The sequence below is a fragment of the Salmo trutta genome, chromosome 28, assembly GCF_901001165.1.
Source record: "Salmo trutta chromosome 28, fSalTru1.1, whole genome shotgun sequence".
Lineage (NCBI taxonomy): Eukaryota > Metazoa > Chordata > Actinopteri > Salmoniformes > Salmonidae > Salmo > Salmo trutta.
The window spans coordinates 17,105,364-17,127,096 of record NC_042984.1 but is presented as its reverse complement, the minus strand read 5'-3'; the positions used below and the strand labels follow the sequence as shown (position 1 = coordinate 17,127,096).

The following is a 21,733-nucleotide window of genomic DNA, read 5'->3' as shown; positions in this document are numbered from 1 at the left end:
TGAGCCTGGGACGGAGGTTCACCTTCCAGCAGGACAATGACCCTAAGCATACTGCTAAAGCAACACTTGAGTGGTTTAAAGGGGAAACATTTAAATGTCTTGGAATGGCCTAGTCAAAGCCCAGACCTCAATCCAATTGAGAATCTGTGCTATGACTTAAAATTTGCTGTACACTAGCAGGACCCATCCAACTTGAAGAAGCTGGAGCAGTTTTGCCTTGAAGAATGGGCAAAAATCCCAGTGGCTAGATGTGCCAAGCTTATAGAGACATATCCCAAGAGACTTGCAGCTGTAATTGCGGCAAAAGGTGGCTCTACAAAGTATTGACTTTGGGGGGGGGGTGAATAGTTATGCACGCTCAAGTTTTCTGGGTTTTATTTCATTTTTTTTGTCTTATTTCTTGTTTGTTTCATAGTAAAAAACTATTTTGTATCTTCAAAGTGGTAGGCATGTGGTGTAAATCAAATGACACAAACCCCCCAAAAAATCTATTTTAATTCCAGGTTGTAAGGCAACAAAATGGGAAAAATGCCAAGGGGGGTGAATTCTTTTGTAAGGCTCTGTATGTATGAGGCCTAGGCCTACATTGTTTTAGAATATTGTCTGTCATCCAGCAAACAGCATCTAAGCGTTGTTCTGTGACAGTGAAACAGTTAATGAACACTATGCCAGCTATTGATGCCAGGTGCTCAGATCTGATATTGATCCAATCAATAACAAATTAGTACACATCATCCTTATACCAGGTAAGAACAGTCCAGGTCAACTCAATATGAATTGAAGGAGTGGCATGCTGAGCCTCAAAGTGGCAGCATTGTAAAATAATATATGATCACCACTTTGGTATTTAGAAACACAAGTAAGCGTGGTGTGTAGAACAATCCTCAGATTGACTCATGCTGAGTAACAGAACCTTTCACCATTTCCTGACACTCCTTTTTGCACTGTAGCTTCCAACTACTGGAGGAAAGTATTTGCATCTTTTAGGCATGTTTCCAAGAAGTAAGATACTGCAAATAGTCAGGTATTTTTGTGGTTAACACAATATTGTCACCACTTCCTTCCTCGGGAACAGTTTTGCTATAACCAAACATGTTCTTAAAACAGTTACAGCAAATACATTCCTTACAGAATCTTTTACCAACAGGTACACATATCTGACATGTTAATATACAGTAATCAATAATCTATCACACACTAGACACCACTATGGAAAACTTATGTTGAGGTTATGAGTTTAAAGAAGGGGCAGCAACAGGAAGTGGTTTGTCAATTCTGGGCAACATCTAGAGGGTTTGGCTCTCCATTGTTTTGAGTGTCGACATTGAAAACAGATTCTCATGCTGTGACAATGTCTTATTGTATGACAGAGTCCCTGGGAAGGATAGAATAGAATGTCTTATTGTATGACAGAGTTCATGGGAAGGATAGAATAACAATCATCATGGAATTGGAAATGGATCCTAATCTCATCACCACGTGACACACAACTCAGTATTTTTCCGTTGTAACAAACTAAATTGTAATAATTTATCCATTACAGATTATTTCATAAAGTGTCATTTTGACTTAAGCTCATTCAGTTCCATTTACTTTTCTCTGGCTTTTTCTTGATGGAAAATATTATCGGTGTCTCTGACCAACATAATAGATAAGGCTTTTATACAGGGCAATAAAAGCTTGATCGAGAAAGTCATCTGACGAGTTAATCAATCACAGGAAGAACATACGCATTATGAGTTCCTGAGAAATGCAATGAAAGTCACCTGACTCATAAAGCAACATTAGTTTATTATATGATATCATTCACAGTAAAGGAGGAGACTTCCTGTTTTACTGTCACAATAGATATGGTTTACATGTAAGGTTCTGTATTTCCTTAGTCAACCTTGTGTTCTGTTTCGTTGTGTTCTTGAACGTAGTAGCCCTGTTACTTTGTGTTCTTGAACGTAGCCCTGTCTTTCATTTTTGTTCATTGATTTCACCTGTGTTAGTTGGTCTCATCAGCTCCTTATTTAATTCAGTTCATTCTGTTTGTGCCTTTGTGAGGTATTGTTCATTTTGACTCTCTCTACTAAGCCTTTTTCTAGCTCGTTTGTGAGAACCAGTTATAGCCTTCAGTCCTAGTTTTGATTCACCTGCCTTTTTGCCTACCTGTGTATGACCATTGCCTGCCTGTGACCACGATTCCTGCCTTCTGCAAAGGCGAAATAGACACCTGCCGCGCTCTGTGTGTGAATCTACACCTTTTTCTCCCTGAGTATTCATTACAGATGATCAATACAGGCAAATGAATAGGCCTACTCTAAGACAAATATTTGATGGAAATGTATGAACAAGACTATGTATTTGCCGCTAAAATATATGATAAAATAACACATCCCCCCTGCAGACCAGACAGGATCTGGTGGCTATTGGGTAGGGAATTAGTATCTGTCTCAGGTAAAAAAAAAAAAAACTCCCTCCCTGTAAAAAACTATATTACTGAGCAATTAGTTGATTGTGTCATCATGATAAGAAATACAAATGTTTATTTTAGGATTCCATGATATCGCTTAAGGTCCTTTCATAATGTAAGCCATATTGAACATGTGATGTTTCAAACTTCCATAACACAATCATTACTGCCCTCCTGTGGCTAACTGTAACTCTTCACATCCTCACTGGCACCTATATTTAAACTATTATTTTGTGTCAAGACAATTTAAAATATATGAAATATAATATAATCCTACCTTTAGCCTTTGTATAGGTAAGTAGATACACCTATTTACCTTGATGTAGATAGCCAGTTCTATTTTTTTAATGTCTCTGAAAAATGTTATTATATAACCACAATGACAAAGGAGTTAGCTAAAGTACATATATCTGCGACTAAGGTAAAACAAAGTGGTCAGTTTGCCAAAGGAAACTTTCTGTTGTCATAGACTGTTGAATCACACTTGTGTAGGTCTGCACTTGTGCACAAGACACACAGCTGCTATCAGAGTAGCCAGGAAAAGCCAGCGCAGGACCTCATACCAAACAGGCAACAATGCCCATGCCCTGAAAAACAAACAAAAAGAGTTATGATTGAAAATCGCTCTTTGAAAATGAAATTCCACATTACATACAGTAGTAGTCTAAAGATTTAATTCCCACAGCAGCATACACAGTACAATTGTTAAGAGTTCACAGTACATCCTTTATTTGAAAACTGACACCTTCATCAATGCCCAGTGGTGGAAAAAGTACCCAAATGGCATACTTGAGTAAAAGTATAGATACCTTAATAGAAAGTTACTCAAGTAAAAGTCACCCAGTAAAAGACTACTTGAGTAAAAGTATGAAAGTATTTGGTTTTATATATACTTAAGTATCAAAAGTAAATGTAATTGCTAAAATATACTTAACTATCAAAAGTAAAAATATAAATCATATCAAATTCCTTATTGTCACGTCTTGACCAGCAGAGGGAGTAGTGGTTTAGTATTTTGGTTAGGACGTGACAGAGGGATGTTTGTTTTGTATGGTGGTGGTTTTTGTGTGTGTTGTGAGGGGTGTTTGATTTATGTGTTCCTGGGTTTTGGATGTATGTTCTAGGTTGTATGTTCTAGGTTGTATTGCTGCATTTTTGTCTAGTTAGGTTTGTTTTTCTATGTATAGTTAATTGGGGTTGGACTCCCAATTGAAGGCAGGTGTGTTGAGTTGCCTTTGATTGGGAGTCCTATATAATAGGGTGTGTTTGTATTTTGTGGGTAGTTGTTTTTGCACTGTGTTTTGTTAGCCTGCAAAACTGTTCCTGTCGTGTTTCTGTATTTTCTTGTTTTTTCGTGTTCACGTATTTAATAAATAGTATGTTGAGCACGCAACCCGCTGCGCCTTGGTCCATTCCTGACGACACCTGTGACACTTATATTAAGGAAAGCCAACGGCACCATTTTCTTGTTTTTAAAATATAGTGATAGCCAGCGGCACACTCCAACACTCAGACATTATTTTAAAAAATCATACGCTGACCAACTGGGAAGTGTCTTCTCTGACATTTTCAACCTCTCCCTGTCCGACTCTGTAATTCCAACATGTTTTAAGCAGACCACCACAGTCCCTGTGCCCAAGAACACTAAGGTTACCTGCCTAAATGACTACCGACCCATAGCACTCACGTCTGTAGCCATGAAGTGCTTTGAAAGGCTGGTCATGGCTCACATCAACACCATCATCCCAGAAAACCTAGACCCACTCCAATTTGCATACTGCCCCAACAGATCCACAGATGATGCAATCTCTATTGCACTCCACACGGCCCTTTCCCACCTGGACAAAAGGAACACCTATGTGAGGATGCTATTCATTGACTACAGCTCAGCGTTCAACACCATAGTGTCCTCAAAGCTCATCAATAAGCTAAGGACCCTGGGACTAAACACCTCCCTCTGCAACTGGATCCTGGACTTCCTGACGGGCTGCCACCATTTGGCTTGGGTAGGTAACAACACATCCGCCACGCTGATCCTCAACACAGGGGCCCCTCAGGGGTGCGTGCTCAGTCCCTTCCTGTACTCCCTGTTCACTCATGACTGCACGGCCAGGCACGACTCCAACACCATTAAATTTGCCGATGACACAACAGTGGTAGGCCTAATCACTGACAACGACAAGACAGCCTATAGGGAGGTCAGAGACATGGCCGTGTGGTGCCAGGACAACAACCTCTCCCTCAACGCGATCAAGACAAAGGAGAGGATTATGGACTACAGGAAAAAGAAGACCGAGCACACCCCCATTCTCATCGACGGGGCTGCAGTGGAGCAGGTTGAGAGCTTCAAGTTCCTTGGTGTCCACATCACCAATAAACTAACATGATCCAAGCACACCAAGAGGGCATGACAAAACCTATTCCTCCTCAGGAGACTGAAAAGATTTGGCATGGGTCCTCAGATCCTCAAAAGGTTCTACAGCTGCACCATCGAGAGCATCCTGACTGGTTGCATCACTGCCTGGTATGGCAACTACTTGGCCTCTGACCGCAAGGCACTACAGAGGGTAGACTCCTGAACATCGAGTCAAATGGCTACCCAATCTATTTGCAGTGCCCCCCTCACCCCCTCCACTGCTACTCTCTGTTTTCGTCTATGCATAGTCACTTTAATAACTCTACCTAAACTCAGCAACAACAAAAAACATCCTCTCACTGTCAACTGTGTTTATTTTCAGCAAACTTAACATGTGTAAATATTTGGATGAACATAACAGGAATCAACAACTGAGACATAAACTGAACAAGTTTCACAGACATGTGACTAACAGAAATGGAACAATGTGTCCCTGAACAAAGAGAGGGTCAAAATAAAAAGTAACAGTCAGTATTGCGTCTCCTCCTCATAGACTGCACCAGATTTGCCAATTCTTGCTGTGAGATGTTACACCACTCTTCCACCAAGGCAACTGCAAGTTCCCGGACATTTCTGGGGGGAATGGCCATCACCCCTGGTGAGACAAAACCGCGACTCGTCAGTGAAGAGCACTTTTTGCCAGTCCTGTCTAGTCCAGCGACGGTGGGTTTGTGCCCATAGGCAACGTTGTTGCCGGTGATGTCTGGTGAGGCCCTGCCTTACAACAGGCCTACAAGCCTTTTGTCCAGCCTCTCTCAGCCTATTGCGGACAGTCTGAGCACTGATGGAGGGATTGTGCATTCCTGGTGTAACTCGGGCAGTTGTTGTTGCCATCCTGTACCTGTCCCGCAGGTGTGATGTTCGGATGTACCGATCCTGTGCAGGTGTTGTTACACATGGTATGCCACTGCAAGGACAATCAGCTGTCCGTCCTGTCTCCCTGTAGCGCTGTCTTAGGCGTCTCACAGTACGGACATTGCAATTTATTGCCCTGGCCACATCTGCAGTCCTCATGCCTCCTTGCAGCATGCCTAAGGCACGTTCACGCAGATGAGCAGGGACCTTGGGTATCTTTCTTTTGGTGTTTTTCAGAGTCAGTAGAAAGGCTTCTTTAGTGTCCTACGTTTTCATAACTGTGACCTTAATTGCCTACTGTCTGTAAGCTGTTAGTGTCTTAATGACCTTTCCACAGGTGCATGTTCATTAACTGTTTATGGTTCATTGAAGAAGCATGGGAAACAGTGTTTAAACCCTTTACAATGAAGATCTTTTATTTGGATTTTTACGAATTATCTTAGAAAGACAGGATCCTGAAAGGGACGTTTCTTTTTTTGCTGAGTTTACATGTACAGTCGTGGCCAAAAGTTTTGAGAATGACTCAAATATTCATTTTCACCAAGTCTGCTGCATCAGTTTGTATGATGGCAATTTGCATATACTCCAGAATGTTATGAAGAGTGATCAGATGAATTGCAATTAATTGCAAAGTCCCTCTTTGCCATGCAAATGAACTGAATCCCCAAAAAACATTTCCACTGCATTTCAGCCCTGCCACAAAAGGACCAGCTGACATCATGTCAGTGATTCTCTCGTTAACACACGTGTGAGTGTTGACGAGGACAAGGCTGGAGATCACTCTGTCATGCTGATTGAGGTCGAATAACAGACTGGAAGCTTCAAAAGGAGGGTGGTGCTTGGAATCATTGTTCTTCCTCTGTCAACCATGGTTACCTGCAAGGAAACACGTGCTGTCATCATTGCTTTGCACAAAAATGACTTCACAGGCAAGCATATTGCTGCCAGTAAGATTGCACCTAAATCAACCATTTATCGGATCATCAAGAACTTCAAGGAGAGCGGTTCAATTGTTGTGAAGAAGGCTTCAGGGCGCCCAAGAAAGTCCAGCAAGCGCCAGGACCGTCTCCTAAAGTGATTCAGCTGCGGGATCGGGGCACCACCAGTACAGAGCTTGCTCAGGAATGGCAGCAGGCAGGTGTGAGTGCATCTGCATGCACAGTGAGGCGAAGACTTTTGGAGGATGGCCTGGTGTCAAGAAGGGCAGCAAAGAAACCACTTCTCTCCAGGAAAAACATCAGGGACAGACTGATATTCTGCAAAAGGTACAGGGATTGGACTGCTGAGGACTGGGGTAAAGTCATTTTCTCTGATGAATCCCCTTTTCGATTGTTTGGTGCATCCGGAAAAAAGCTTGTCCGGAGAAGACAAGGTGAGCGCTACCATCAGTCCTGTGTCATGCCAACAGTAAAGGATTCTGAGACCATTCAGGTGTGGGGTTGCTTCTCAGCCAAGGGAGTGGACTCACTCAAAATGTTGCCTAAGAACACAGCCATGAATAAAGAATGGTTCCAACACATGATCCGAGAGCAACTTCTCCCAACCATCCAGGAACAGTTTGGTAACGAACAATGCTTTTTCCAGCATGATGGAGCACCTTGCCATAAGGCAAAAGTGATAACTAAGTGGCTCGGGGAACAAAACATCAATATTTTGGGTCCATGGCCAGGAAACTCCCCAGACCTTAATCCCATTGAGAACTTGTGGTCAATCCTCACGAGGCAGGTGGACAAACAAAAATCCACAAATTCTGACAAACTCCAAGCATTGATTATGCAAGTATGGGCTGCCATCAGTCAGGATGTGGCCCAGTTGTTAATTGACAGCATGCCAGGGTGGATTGCAGAGGTCTTGAAAAAGAAGGGTCAACACTGCAAATATTGACTCTTTGCATCAATTTCATGTAATTGTCAATAAAAGCCTTTGACACTTATGAAATGCTTGTAATTATACTTCAGTCTTCCATAGTAACATCTGACAAAAATATCTAAAGACACTGAGGCAGCAGACCTGGGGAAATTAATATTTGTGTCATTCTCAAAACTTTTGGCCACGACTGTACATACTACCTCAACTAACCAGTGCCCCCGCACATTGACTCTGTATCGGTACCCCCATGTACAGTGCCTTGCGAAAGTATTCACCCCTTTGGCATTTTTCCTATTTTGTTGCCTTACAACCTGGAATTAAAATAGATGTTTTGTGGGTTTGTGTCATTTGATTTAAACAACATGCCTACCACTTTGAAGATGCTAAATATTTTTTGTGAAACAAACAAGAAATAAGACAAAAAAGCAGGAAACTTAAGCGTGCATAACTATTCACCTCCTCAAAGTCAATACTTTGTAGAGCCACCTTTTGAAGCAATTACAGCTGCAGTTCTCTTGGGATATGTCTCTGTAAGCTTGGCACATCAAGCCACTGCAATCTTTGCCCATTCTTCAAGGCAAAACTGCTCTAACTCCTTCAAGTTGGATTGGTTCCTGCTAGTTTACAGCAATCTTTAAGTCATACCACAGATTCTCAACTGGATTGAGGTCTGGGCTTTGACTAGGCCATTCCAAGACATTTAAATGTTTCCCCTTTAAACCACTCGAGTGTTGCTTTAGCAGTATGCTTAGGGTCATTGTCCTGCTGTAAGGTGAACCTCCGTCCCAGGCTCAAATCTCTGGAAGACTGAAACAGGTTTCCCTCAAGAATTTACCTGTATTTAGCGCCATCCATCATTCCTTCAGTTCTGACCAGTTTCCCAGTCCCTGCCGATGAAAATCATCTTCACAGCATGATGCTGCCACCACCATGCTTCACTGTGGGGATGGTGTTCTCGGGGTGATGAGAGGTGTTGGGTTTATGCTAGACATAGCGTTTTCCTTGATGACCAAAAAGCTCAGTTTTAATCTCATCTGACCAGAGTACCTTCTTCCATATGTTTGGGGAGTCTCCCACATGCCTTTTGGCAAACACCAAATGTGTTTGCTTATTTTTTTCTTTAAGCAATGGCTTTTTTCTGACCACTCTTCCGTAAAGCCCAGCTATGTGGAGTGTACGGCTTAAAGTGGAACTATGGACAGATACTCCAATCTCCGCTGTGGAGCTTTGGAGCGCCTTCAGGGTTATCTTTGGTCTCTTGTTGCCTCTCTGATTAGGGTCCTCCTTGCCTGGTCTGTGAGTTTTGGCGGGCAGCCCTCTCTTGGCAGGTTTGCTGTGGTGCCATATTCTTTCCATTTTTTAATAATGGATTTAATGGTGCTCCATGGGATGTTCAAAGTTTCTGATATTTTTTTAGAACCCAACCCTGATCTGTACTTCTCCACAACTTTGTCCCTGACCTGTTTGGCGAGCTCCTTGATCTTCATGGTGGCGTACCTTGCTTAGTGGTTTTGCAGACTCTGGGGCCTTTCAGAACAGGTGTATATAGACTGAGATCATGTGACAGATCATGTGACACTTAGATTGCACACACGTGAACTTTATTTAACTAAATATGTGACTTCTGAAGGTAATTGGTTGCACCAGATCTTATTTAGGGGCTTCATAGCAAAGGGGGTGAATACATATGCACGCACCTGTAATGAACACGATGGGAGACAGAGAGCTGGTTTCAAGTGCAGGGCGCAGCAGGTGTTTATTTGTAAAGGACCACAGGAGGAGGCAGGTAGCTGGGTCCAAGGGCAGGCAGAAGGTCAGACATAAGGGGTCCAAAAAGGCAACAGTACAGGCAGGGAAAAGGCTAGTAATGTCGTCCGTGATCAGACAATAGGTTGATAACAGGAAATCCGATAGGCTAAGGTACAGGCAGGGAATAGGCAAAAGGGCGTTGTTAGTGAGGCAGGCAAAAACTATCATACACGGGAGGAGTAACACACGGGGGAAAAACAGCACTCCGAAAGAAGTGTGTCACAAAACAAACAATACCTCACAGTGATGGAGTGAAAAGAACTGAACTAAATAGTGTATGATAATGACATACAGGTGTTTAGAATTCAGGTGATTGGGATTTGGAGAGTGAACTGCGTTCAGGGGATCTATGTGTTTGAGTGTGAGCTGGAAAGTGGGCTGGAAAGTGAGCTGCGTTCAGGCTCCGGGCCAGTGATAATCCATGGCCCGGAGCCTCCAGTGATTATCCATGGCACAAAGCCTCCAGTGGTGATCCATCATGCGGAGCCTGCAGTGATGATCCATGGCATGGAGCCTGCAGCGACGGCCCCCAGTCCGGAACCTCCTGAGACGGCCCGCAGTCCGGAACCTCCTGAGACAGCCCGCGGTCCGGAACCTCCTGAGACGGCCCACAGTCCGGAACCTCCTGACACAGTCCACAGTCCGGAACCTCCGGAGATGGCCCGCAGTCCGGAACCTCCTGAGACGGTCCGCAGTTCGGAGTCTCCGGCGGCGGTCCGGAGCCTCCGGCGACGATCTACGGTCCGGTTCCTCCGACAACGATCCACGGTCCGGTGGCACAAAAGCAGAGGGATCAGCGGGTGGAGCGGGGGCTACGCCCCGAAGCGGAGCCGCCACCATGGGTAGATGCCCACCCGGACCCTCCCCTATAGGTTCAGGTTTGCGGCCGAGAGTCCGCACCTTTGGGGGGGGTACTGTCACGCCCTGACCTGAGAGAGATGTTTTATTTCTCTATTTTGTTAGGTCAGGGTGTGGGGTGGGCAGTCTATGTGATATGTTTCTATGTTGTCCTTTTCTTTAATTGGCCTAGTGTGGTTTCCAATCAGAGGCAGCTGTCTATCGTTGTCTCTGATTGGGAATCATACTTAGGCAGCCCTTTTTCCCTCATTCAGTGTGGGATCTTGTTATTGTATTGCTAGTATAGCCTGCAGAACGTGATGTTCGTTTTCTGTTGTTTTTTGTTTTGATTTAGTGTTCTGAGTTAAATAAAGTAAATATCATGAGCACTTACCACGCTGCACCTTGGTCTACCTTTAACGACGAACGTCACACAGATGCTTTTCTTTGAAAACTCATTTTTGTGCAATTTCTAGCTAGCTACTATTTAAAACTGTGACATGTGTCAGCCTGTTTTCGCTGTCTGTCCTCGTGCATTTGTTATTTATGCGTGCCTTCAAAATAAATGTCCCACAAGCGGTGGGAGTTAAATCATTACACAAAGAGAGTATTCATTGGGATTTTAATTTGAATAACAAATACGTTTTTTCAAAACTTTACTATCGCAAATTCTTTATGTGATCTGAGCATGATTCCACAGGCCGTATTGAATCAGGTCGCAGGCCGCATACGGCCCCCGGGTCGGTCTTTGCCCAGGCCTGGTCTACACCTATGCAACCTTTCACAGCACTGTGCCTCTCTGGAAACATTCACTACACTGCAATCAAACAACGCACCACGTTTGACCACTGCAAGGGGAAGTCTAACTGCACATGACATGTTAGTTTTAATGTTAGATGCACAAGTACAGTGAAATGCCATTCTTGCTAGCTTTAACCTCAACAATGCAGTAATCAATAACAATGTAATACTAAAAATAACAAGGTCGAACAAAAACACACAAGATATAAAAATAAGAACACGATAAAGTAAGCATACTATATACAGGGTCAGTTCCAGTACCATATGTACAATGTGCAGGGCTCCTGGATCGATAGAGGTAGATACAGTATGTATAGGGGTAAGGTGACTAGGCATCAGAGTATATGATAAACAGAGTAGCAGCAGCGTATATGATGATTGTATATGAGTGGGTGTGTTTCGAGCTCGTAGAAATGTATGTGCATATTATGTGTTTGAGCAAATGATGGAGTGAGTGTTTTGTATGGGTGTTGGAGTATCAGTGTGCGTGGTGTATAGGACCCTGTGAGTGTGCATAGTTAACACAGACAAGCACAGCCACACCCCTGAAGTACTGGCCAACTTACAGACATATCATCCGTTATTCTGGACCAACGATTGTCTGCTCTGGAACAATGATTGTATGAATGGACAAAGCTATCGATCACGTGACACCATTGATTCCTACAGTACTTTCGGAAAGTATTCAGACCCCTTGAATTCTTCCACATTTTGTTAGACTTATTCGAAAATGGATTCAATTGTCAATCTACACACACTACCTCATAATGGCAAAGCAAAAACAGGTTTTTAGAAATGCTTCAGTTTAGGGATTGTGCCAGCTTACTTCCAGACGTGACATTTGGCATTCAGGCCAAAGAGTTCATCTTGGTTTCTCATGGTCTGAGAGTCCTTTAGGTGCCTTTAGGTGCCTTTAGGTGCCTTTTGCCAAACTCCAAGTGGGCTGTCATGTGCCTTTTACTGAGGAGTGGCTTCCGTCTGGCCATTCTACCATAAAGGCCTGATTGGTGGAGTGCTGCAGAGATGGTTGTCTTTCTGGAAGGTTCTACCATCTCCACAGAGGAATACATTTGCCAAATGTCTAAAAACCTGTTTTTGATTTGTCATTATGGGATATGGTGTGTAGATTGATGGGGGAAATGTTTTATTTACCGTAATTTCCGGACTATTAAGCGCACCTGAATATAAGCCGCACCCACTGAATTAAAAAATATATATTATTTTGAACATAAATAAGCCGCACATGTCTATAAGCCACAGGTGCCTACCGGTACATTGAAACAAATTAACTTTACACAGGCTTTAACTAAACACGGCTTGTAACAAAAATAAATAGGCTTTAACGAAACACGGCTTGTAACAAAAATAAATAGGCTTTAACGAAGCACGGCTTGTAACAAAAATAAATAGGCTTTAACGAAACACAGCTTGTAACAATTTTTTTTTTAGCAGTAAACAGTAGCCTACCAAGAAAGTCATTGGTCACTATCTTCCTCCTCCTGTGCACTGAAACCATCTCCTTCGGTGTCGGAGTTGAATAGCTTCAGAATTGCTTCATCCGATATTGGATCGTTTTCATTGTGGCTCTCGTCACTTTCATCCGGAGGCAAATCCCCCGCTGAGCCCTCTTCAACACGCAGCAGTCCAGCCTTTCGAAACCCGTTGATGACAGTGGATTTTTTTACAATGCTCCACACTGTCAGGACCCACTGGCAGACTTGACCATAAGTTGCTCTTCGCATGCGGCCCGTTTTAGTGAAGGATTTCTCCCCACTTGTCATCCAAGCCTCCCACTGAACACGGAGCGCCACCTTAAATGCACGATTTACACTGATGTCGAGTGGCTGCAAATATTTTGTTGTGCCCCCAGGAATCAGGGTGACAAAATGACTACCGTAATCAGAATGATGGGAAGTTTGAGAGCGCTCGATTTAATCTAAACAGTAAACAAAAAAGTTGTTTGACCGTAACCCGTTCGGCAATTTCATTGGTCTAATGAAAGCTTCATGCCGCCAAAAAACTGAGCACGTCACAGAATGTTGTTTTTTTTTGAAAAAAAAATTGAAAGCGGGAAAAATCCATATATTAGCCGCGTCATTGTTTAAGCCGCGAGGTTCAAAGCCTGGGCAAAAAGTTGCGGCTTATAGTCCGGAAATTACGGTAATCCATTTTAGAAAAATGCTGTAACGTAACAAAATGTGGAAAAAGAGAAGGGGTCTGAATACTTTCCAAATGCACTGTGAAGACAATAGTGCATTGATGCCATATTAAGTCAGTTAAGATGGCGTTTAATGGAGACACACACAGTTTGAGCTACTCACCGACATACATCTGGTGTATTAGAAGCAGTTATTGGTACCATGACTGTCTTCCAATTATTATTTTTTATTACACAACGATTGACCACGAAGATTGCCATTTTTCCATTTACCATAATGGCGGGGGTACTGTTTTCTGCTAACAATGCCTGCAGTACAGCGGTCGGCCTTGAACTTCCATGGCTTCAGTGAGAGGGGGCAGTCATTTTCAAATGCTCTGGACCCAGGAACTTGTCTTCACCTAGCAACCAAACACGGTGGAAGTCTCCAAGTGTCTAGATAACCTTTCATCTTTTTCAGCAATGGTAGACTATACAATAACTCCACATATTTCAGTTGCCAACTTTACATGAGCTTGTAGCCTTTTTTGAGATTAAGTATAGTGTCCATTTATCAGATTGTTTAGCTAGCTTCATTCAGCACCAAATTATGTAGACACGCTGAAATGTACAGAGCTCACCCCAAGCTTACCTCCACAACATGTTTAGGCAATGCACATACACAAAATATGAAATTGGCTCAATGCAACAAAGGAAGCAAGGCAAAGCAGCGAGGCCTATGTTGACCCTATCCATCAACAGCCAACAGCCAATTTCTGTACTGAATGAAATATTACCACTACCTTTTTAAAACCATGTCTATTTTGATTTCCATAATAAAAAGCATGAGCTGGCGTACACCCAGAGAAAATGATTTAGTGTAGAGGTGCTGACTAACGGCGAACAAACTGTAAACTATAATAATAAGCACTCAATATATATATAAACTTCCAGTAATTTATTGGGTAAAACACCAACTCTTTTATTTATATATCTTTAGTTGTTGTATTTTACCCCCAATGGACTCGGGAGACGAAGGTCAAGTCATACGTCCTCTGAAACATGACCCGCCAAACTGAGCTTCTTAACACCCACCCGCACCAATGTGTTGGAGGAAACACCGTTCAACTGACGACCAAGGTCAGCCTGCAGGCGCCCGGCCGTCCCAAGGAGTCACTAGAGCACAATGAGACAAGTAAAGCCCCCCTGCCAAACCCTCCCCTAACCCAGATGACGCTGGGCCAATTATGCGCCGCCCTATTGGACTCCCGATCACAGGCAGTTGTGATACAACCCGGGATCAAACCCAGGTCTGTAGTGGCACCTCTAGCACTGCGATGCAGTGTCTTAGACCGCTACGCCACTCGAGAGGTCCTTATTTTTATATCTTTATTTCCCAAACACAATTCAACCCAATCACAATCACATGTAGGTATTTGAATCATTTTAAGCATGTTTTAACAGGCTCAACACCTAACAAACACTTGCCCTGGGCTCAACGGTTGGCTCAACTTATCCCAAGGCAAACATTTTGACTATATTAGCCAACACAGGACACAGCTACAACGATGCCCTTTCATTCTAGGTTTAGGACCTCATATTGATGCTTATAGAGACCCAAACTGATGTATAGAACAATCTTAAAATGATCTACTTTGCTTTAGATACAAGCATCATGAAACCTCTAACACAATAAATTCATTTCATTTGGTACAAATCTATTTTTTGGACCCAACTTGATTACCACTTTTTCCATGTGGTTTCTTCCTTCACAAACTATATGAAATGATGACCTCTTTCTAAGTATTTGGTCAAATGGTATCTTTTCTGTATGGTTTCCTAGAAACAAGTGTGGCTTAACTTACCCATTTTCCACCCCTTACCCCACTCTCCCCTACATAGTAGTAGTCTCCAGATGTCTTTTTTACAGCAGCATACACAGTACAGTTTTTAAGAGTGCACAGTACATCCTGTACTTGAAAATGGACAACAAAAATATATGCAACCTCTTAACAGCGCTATTGCACTGTGCCTCTTTATGCAAACCTTTGCTACACTGCCACCAAACAACAGACATAACATGCTGACAGACTGATCACATCAAAGGAAATCTAGCTGCACTGCTTCTTCAAGACATGTCACATTATGTTACTGGGTAACATGCTTCAGCTCAAGGTGTGCTAATGTGGATCTGGTGGAAATAGATAAACATAGAGGTAACACAGAGGTTACACAAAGGTTAAACAGAGGTTACACAGAGGTTACACAGAGGTTACACAGAAGTTACACAGAAGTTACACATAGGTTACACATAGGTTACATAGAGGTTAAACAGAGGTTACACAGCGGTTACACAGCGGTTACACAGCGGTTACACAGAGGTTACATAGAGGTTATACAGAAGTTACACAGAGGTGACACAGAGGTTACACAGAAGTTACATAGAGGTGACACAGAAGTTACATAGAGGTGAAACGGTTCTGACCTACTGTAATGCCGATCCTGGTGTGTTTGATTGACTGTTGAGGACAGGTTGCTGTTGGTTCCAGGTTGATAGGGTTCTTCTGTCAGATGGCCAGTAGAACGCAGAGGTGTGGATGTGCTTGTCTTCAGTCTGTCACTGCAGTCATAGCTTCTCTGGCCTGGTGGTGTTGAAAAGTACATATCCATGGATTGGAAATAGTTATTATACTTTACTTTAATCTTTATTTGTCATGAGAAGCTACATGTTTAGGATAAATGAACTTGGGTGTCTACTTAGTATGTAGTTTTGCTGATGTGTTTTAGTTTTAGTTTTGCTGATGTGATTTGTTCCTACTTAATCAACCACATTCAAAAGTATTTTCTCAGCACTTACCCTCCATAGCAAAACTATAGATGCAGTCCTCCTCAGAGGGCTTCAGAACCTGCAGCGAAACCATCCCACTATGCTGGCTGCTCACATCGTTGCTGGCAGTGCAGTAGTACTGGCTGTCTTCTTCCACAATGCCACAGTGTAGGTGCAGGTCTGCTGAGCTCTGAAACTGGATGTCCTGGGGTTGGGTGGATTGGTACCAGGTGTACTGGACACTTGTGCCCTGTGCACTAGCACAGTGCACTGTCACAGGCTGGCCCCAGCAAGTGTCTCCCATGGAACTCAGGGGCCATACCATGGGTTTGGACACTGCCACTGGGAGAGAGAGATAGCGAGATGTTATTTGGACAATGCAAAAGAAAAAGGGAAGGGGAAACTTTTGTCAGTAAAAGTATAGAGCAAACATAATCTTACCAAATGTCACAATTAGATTGATGGAAGTCATGATATCAGCATAGATTTTATCAATCCCAACCCAGTACACTCCAGTATCCTCTAACTTGAGATCTGTCATGATGATGACCAACCCCCTTCGCTGTGCATCTATGATCTGAGACCTGTGTCTGAGCTCTCTGTTGGTGAGGTGATCGGAGTCCATTAGAATAACACAGGTCGACCTAGACTCCCCACGACACCAGTACTTCTTACTGAAGAGGTACCGGTTTGTTTGGTACTGGCAGAACAGACTGAATCCACTCCCGACATTGGCCTGGATTACTGTTTTGTCACACTGAAGCTGGACACTTGCTGGGAAAAGAAACACAACAAATAGTTAGATAAATAATCATTGTTGGTCAACAGCCCTTTCAGACCTACAGAACATATTTTAAAAGATGTTCTGCAGGTTGAAAATAGCATTTTCTGTGTGCTGATGTACACTGGATAGTATTCTGTATGCAGTAAATGGTCATCATCAGTGGTGTAAGAAAATATACTGTGCAGGTACATATCTACTTCATATACAGTATATACAATACCAGTCAAAAGTTTGGACACAACTCCACATTCAACGGTTTTTCTTTATTTTTACTATTTTTATTTTAAAATATATTTTAGATTTTAGATTCTTCAAAAAAGCCACCATTTGCCTTGATGACAGCTTTGCACACTCTTGGCATTCTCTCAACCAGCTGTTGGCTGCTTGGCTGCTTTTCCTTCACTCTGCAGTCCAACTCATCACAAACCATCTCAATTGGGTTGAGGTCGGGTGATTGTGGAGGCCAGGTCATCTGATGCAGCACTCCATCACTATCCTTCTTGATCAAATAGCCCTTACACAGCCTGGAGGTGTGTTGGGTCATTGTCCTGTTGAAAAGCAAATGATAGTTCCACTAAGCGCAAACCAGATGGGATGGTGTATCACTGCAGATTGCTGTGGTAGCCATGCTGGTTAAGTGTGCCTTGAATTGTAAATCAATCACTGACAGTGTCACCAGCAAAGCACCCACACACCATCACACCTCCTCCTCCATGCTTCACGGTGGGAACTACAGATGCGGTGATCATCCGTCCACCTACTCAGCGTCTCACAAAGACACAGCGGTTGGAACCAAAAATCTCAATTTGGACTCATCAGACCAAAGGACAGATTTCCACCAGTCTAATGTCCATTGCTCGTGTTTCTTTGCCCAAGCAAGTCTCTTCTTCTTAATGATGTCCTTTAGTAGAGGTTTCTTTGCAGCAATTCGACCATGAATGCCTGATTCATGCCTCCTCTGAACAGTTGATGTTGAGATGTGTCTGTTACTTGAACTATGTGAAGCATTTATTTTGGCTGCAATTTCTGAGGCTGGTAACTCTAATGAACTTATCCTCTGCAGCAGAGGTAACTCTGTGTCTTCCTTTCCTGTGGCAGTCCTCATTAGAGCCTGTTTCATCATAGGGTTGATGGTTTTTGCGACTGCACTTGAAGAAACTTTCCTTATTGACTGACCTTCATGTCTTAAAGTAATGATGGACTGTCATTTCTCTTTGCTTATTTTAGCTGTTCTTGCCATAATATGGACTTGGTCTTTTACCATATAGGGCTATCTTCTGTATACCACCCTTACCTTGTCACAACACAACTGATGAGCTCAAACGCATTAAGAAGGAAAGAAATTCCACAAATTAACTTTTAACAAGTCACACCTGTTATTTGAAAAGCATTCCAGGTGACTACCTCATGAAACTGGTTGAGAGAATTCCAAGAGTGTGCAAAGCTGTCATCAAGGCAAAGAGTGGCTACTTGGAATAATCTCAACTATAAAACATATTTTGATTTGTTTAATACTTTTTTGGTTACTACATGGTTCCATGTGTGTTATTTCATAGTTCTGATGTCTTCACTGGTATTCTACAATTCCCACGGGGGCCAGTACGGAAATTTTTTTATGAAATGTATGCATTCACTACTGTAAGTCGCTCTGGATAAGAGCGTCTGCTAAATGACTAAAATGTAAAAAAAATGTAAATGTAGAAAATAGTACAAATAAAGAAAAACCCTTGAATGAGTAAGTGTGTCCAAACTTTTGACTGGTAATGTATATAATGGCAACCCTGTTGATGATGATAATGTATATGATTGGAAAAAAGGGTGTGAGCGTTAATCAGACCGAGGAAAAATCAACACAGTTGTGGTTTGATATCATTATGTACTCACAGACAGGCGTAAGTAGGACAAAGTATGCTGAATACAGTTTCAGAGGAATTCTACTGTTACTGTATATATGTTCATCCCTTTGATATCAAGTAATGTTATGTACAATTGTGAGGGCATGAAAACAGGACATTTCTTTCAAACAAACTGGTTGAAAAGGAACTGTAAACACGTTGTAATTACTACATTTAAAAGTTGATTAAAATATACTTACTTTCACACAGCAACAGGAGATAAAGGACCCTCATCTTGGTTAGACTAATGTCTTCTACCAGCCGTCTCTATCTCTGAACCTATACAATAGCAATTAAACCTGTGAACGAGGTTATTGTAAGATGAAGTGTTGGTTTGATAATGAGACAGGATGTCACCGAAATGGACTGTGGTTAGTGTGGCATCCTCCTCTGCTCAGAGAGCTTCAAAGGTGTGCAAAATGTATCGCCATGTAGGATGTGAATAGACCCTCTATAACGAGATCCAATTGGCATTATTCACCCTGTTCAGTTTCACTGATATACAGTATTAAGCTCAGATGAATTTGGTTTTGGTTTAATCATCCATAATACATAATCATACAATACAACATTAAAATGTATAGGTCTATGCTGCTTCAAATAGTTATTTGTCGGGGGTAGAGAGTACTACTATTTTGGAACATTTTGCTCCAGGGCCATTCAATTATGCAATTTTATAGACCTTCCACTATGTGTCACCCTAGTATATAATAAAGAAAGGGGAACCTGTTGATTGGTGATCACTGCCAACATCTGATTCTTTGGTTTTGAATTTTACTTTATTGAGAAAGTAAAATCCAGATGCTGAAAATGTAACACACTCAGAGATTTCCTACATAGAGATCACACACCCAGAGATTACACACACAGAGATCACACAAATAGAGATCAACCATCCAACCAAATGGTTTTATAAAGCCCTTTTTACATCAGCAGATGTCACAAAGTGCTGTACAGAAACCCAGCCTAAAACCCCAAACAGCAAGCAATGCAGAAGTACGGTGGCTAGGAAAAACTCTCGGCTACTCACAACTAGAGATGGCATACACAGAGATTAAACACACACAGAGATTACACACAGAGACATTGCACACACAGAGATTACACACAGAGATCACACACACAGAGATCACACACACAGAGATTACACACAGAGAAATCACACACACAGATATTACACACACAAGCAACAACACAGGAGTTGGTCTGACAATAGTCAATACAAGCAGAAGAGAGAAAGTGAATGTACCAAGTAAGTACTTGTACTAATACATTGTTTATAGAAGACATGACACTATCAATATGAGTACAACTGGTACTGGAACTTTGATTCCATCTCTCTCTCTCTCTCTCTCTCTCTCTCTCTCTCTCGCTCTCTCGCTCTCTCGCTCTCTCTCGCTCTCTCTCTCTCTCTCTCTCTCTCTCTCGCTCTCACTCGCTCTCTTGCAGTAGATCCAATAGGAACTGTTTAGACAGATTTAGCACCATAGCATCTCTACAATTCTACCAGATAGTTCAATAAGGTGAGATTAACATGGATCTTTCAGGAGTTATGAATCTGAAATGGTAATGGGCTGTCACTTTGCTTAGTGCCTGACGGTCGGTGGACCAGCTGGACTGTGGGGGAAAACGCCAGACAGAAAGAGAGAGGGAGTTACCTGTTTTACAGGATCTAGCCAGCCTTCACCTTGACTCCGCACCACCCCTCCCTCCTGGCCCTCCCTCTCTCCTCCTGGCTGCATGTCCTGAATGTGGTTCAACAGGCTGGACCGCCTCCGGCACGCTCTAGGGCAGGGGGGGGCACGGACTTAGTTTTGGAAACCCTGCTCTAGGGCTGGGCTAGAAACACTGTTCAAGCATGTGTGTGTACATTTATCTCCCTTTTCCCTCTGTGTTTGTGTCTGTGCCTGTCTCACTGTATCTTTCTTTCTATCTTTCTCTTTCTCTCTCTCTCTCTCTCTTGCTCACACACACACCCTGATGAGGTGCTTCGGAGCATGGCTGACTCTAGGACCCAGTGAGAGAGACACAAGGGGGTGTGGTAATATTTTTTTTTATCTGACCACAGAACCTTCTAGCTTGCTGTTGCTGCCTCCTTGAACTGACGACAGCTCTGACAGTGCCTTGTGCCTCTCACCAGGCCCCTTGGAACAGAGACACCCCCAGCCACCCGGACCCTGACGGCGGGCCCCCTGTCCATGGTCCAGTGGCCCTCTGTGTCCTGACATGCCAGGCAGCAGCAGCACATGTGTAGCCCCAGCAGCCCAGCCATGGAGCAGCAAGCCTGGATACTGAGGGGCTTCCTGGCTCAAGTGGAGAGCAAGGAGGCTGAGGAGGAGGAAGCGGAGAGTGGCCTCACAGGGGAGTTCTCGGTGAGTTCATCTATTTATTTGATCACTTTTCTCGCTGTATAAAAAAGTGGATTTAGTCTTATGAGTTGGAGTGGTGCAGACCTCACCTGTCCTGTGATGCTGAGTGTTTACAGTTTGTCTAAACTTCGAGAGCATGTGAGGGAGTGTATTTGTTTTTATGTGAGTGTGTGTGGACAAAGAGAGAGTGCTGTTGTGATAAGCCATACTGTTATTCCACTGAGCAGAACTCTGCCAATTGTCCAAGAAGAATTTCACAAAAGAACGCCATGTTCAGAGACATACTATTTCTGTTATGCTGTTTCTGTGTGGGTTGTTCCTGTATGGGTTGTTTCTGTATGGGTGGTTTCTGTATGGGTTGTTTCTGTATGGATTGTTTCTGTATGGGTGGTTTCTGTATGGGTTGTTTCTGTATGGATTGTTTCTGTATGGGTTGTTCCTGTATGGGTTGTTTCTGTATGGGTGGTTTCTGTATGGGTTGTTCCTGTATGGGTTGTTCCTGTATGGGTTGTTTCTGTATGGGTTGTTTCTGTATGGATTGTGTCAGTCAGTCCCCAACTACTGCTTATTAGCTTCCTCTTATTGCACTGCTGCCTGTTTCTGAAGGCCCCCATACAAGTACGATGATCGACAGGCAAATTTGATGTTACTGATGCAGAAACCTCCCGCCTCACCA

General features: G+C 43.0%; 2 protein-coding genes across 6 annotated transcripts in view; one reads left to right on the top strand and one right to left on the bottom strand.

The window, feature by feature from the left end:
- Nucleotides 1-2,500: 2,500 nt before the first annotated feature.
- Nucleotides 2,501-19,100, bottom strand: LOC115165640 (natural cytotoxicity triggering receptor 2). 2 transcript variants are annotated; one of them, XM_029718893.1, is made up of 5 exons: nucleotides 18,889-19,100; nucleotides 16,451-16,783; nucleotides 16,040-16,351; nucleotides 15,668-15,824; nucleotides 2,501-3,045 (listed from the first exon to the last, which is right to left on the bottom strand). In XM_029718893.1, exons 1-5 carry the CDS (start codon nucleotides 18,920-18,922, stop codon nucleotides 2,937-2,939), a joined length of 945 nt encoding a protein of 314 aa, XP_029574753.1. In that variant the 5' UTR covers nucleotides 18,923-19,100; the 3' UTR covers nucleotides 2,501-2,936. The 2 variants fall into 2 exon arrangements, with proteins under 2 accessions (XP_029574753.1, XP_029574754.1); XM_029718894.1 differs by having other exon boundaries at nucleotides 15,672-15,824.
- Nucleotides 19,101-20,626: 1,526 nt separating this feature from the next.
- The window catches only part of ptpn22 (protein tyrosine phosphatase non-receptor type 22), a 32,512-nt gene continuing 31,405 nt past the window's right edge, over nucleotides 20,627-21,733 (top strand). For 2 of the 4 annotated variants that reach the window (XM_029718891.1, XM_029718888.1), the window contains exon 1: nucleotides 20,760-21,060. In XM_029718891.1, coding sequence (XP_029574751.1) covers nucleotides 20,935-21,060 — 126 coding nt within the window. In that variant the 5' untranslated portion in view covers nucleotides 20,760-20,934. Of the gene's footprint in view, nucleotides 20,730-20,759; nucleotides 21,061-21,733 lie in introns of those variants that run through there. The other 2 variants (XM_029718889.1, XM_029718890.1) reach the window with 2 other exon arrangements.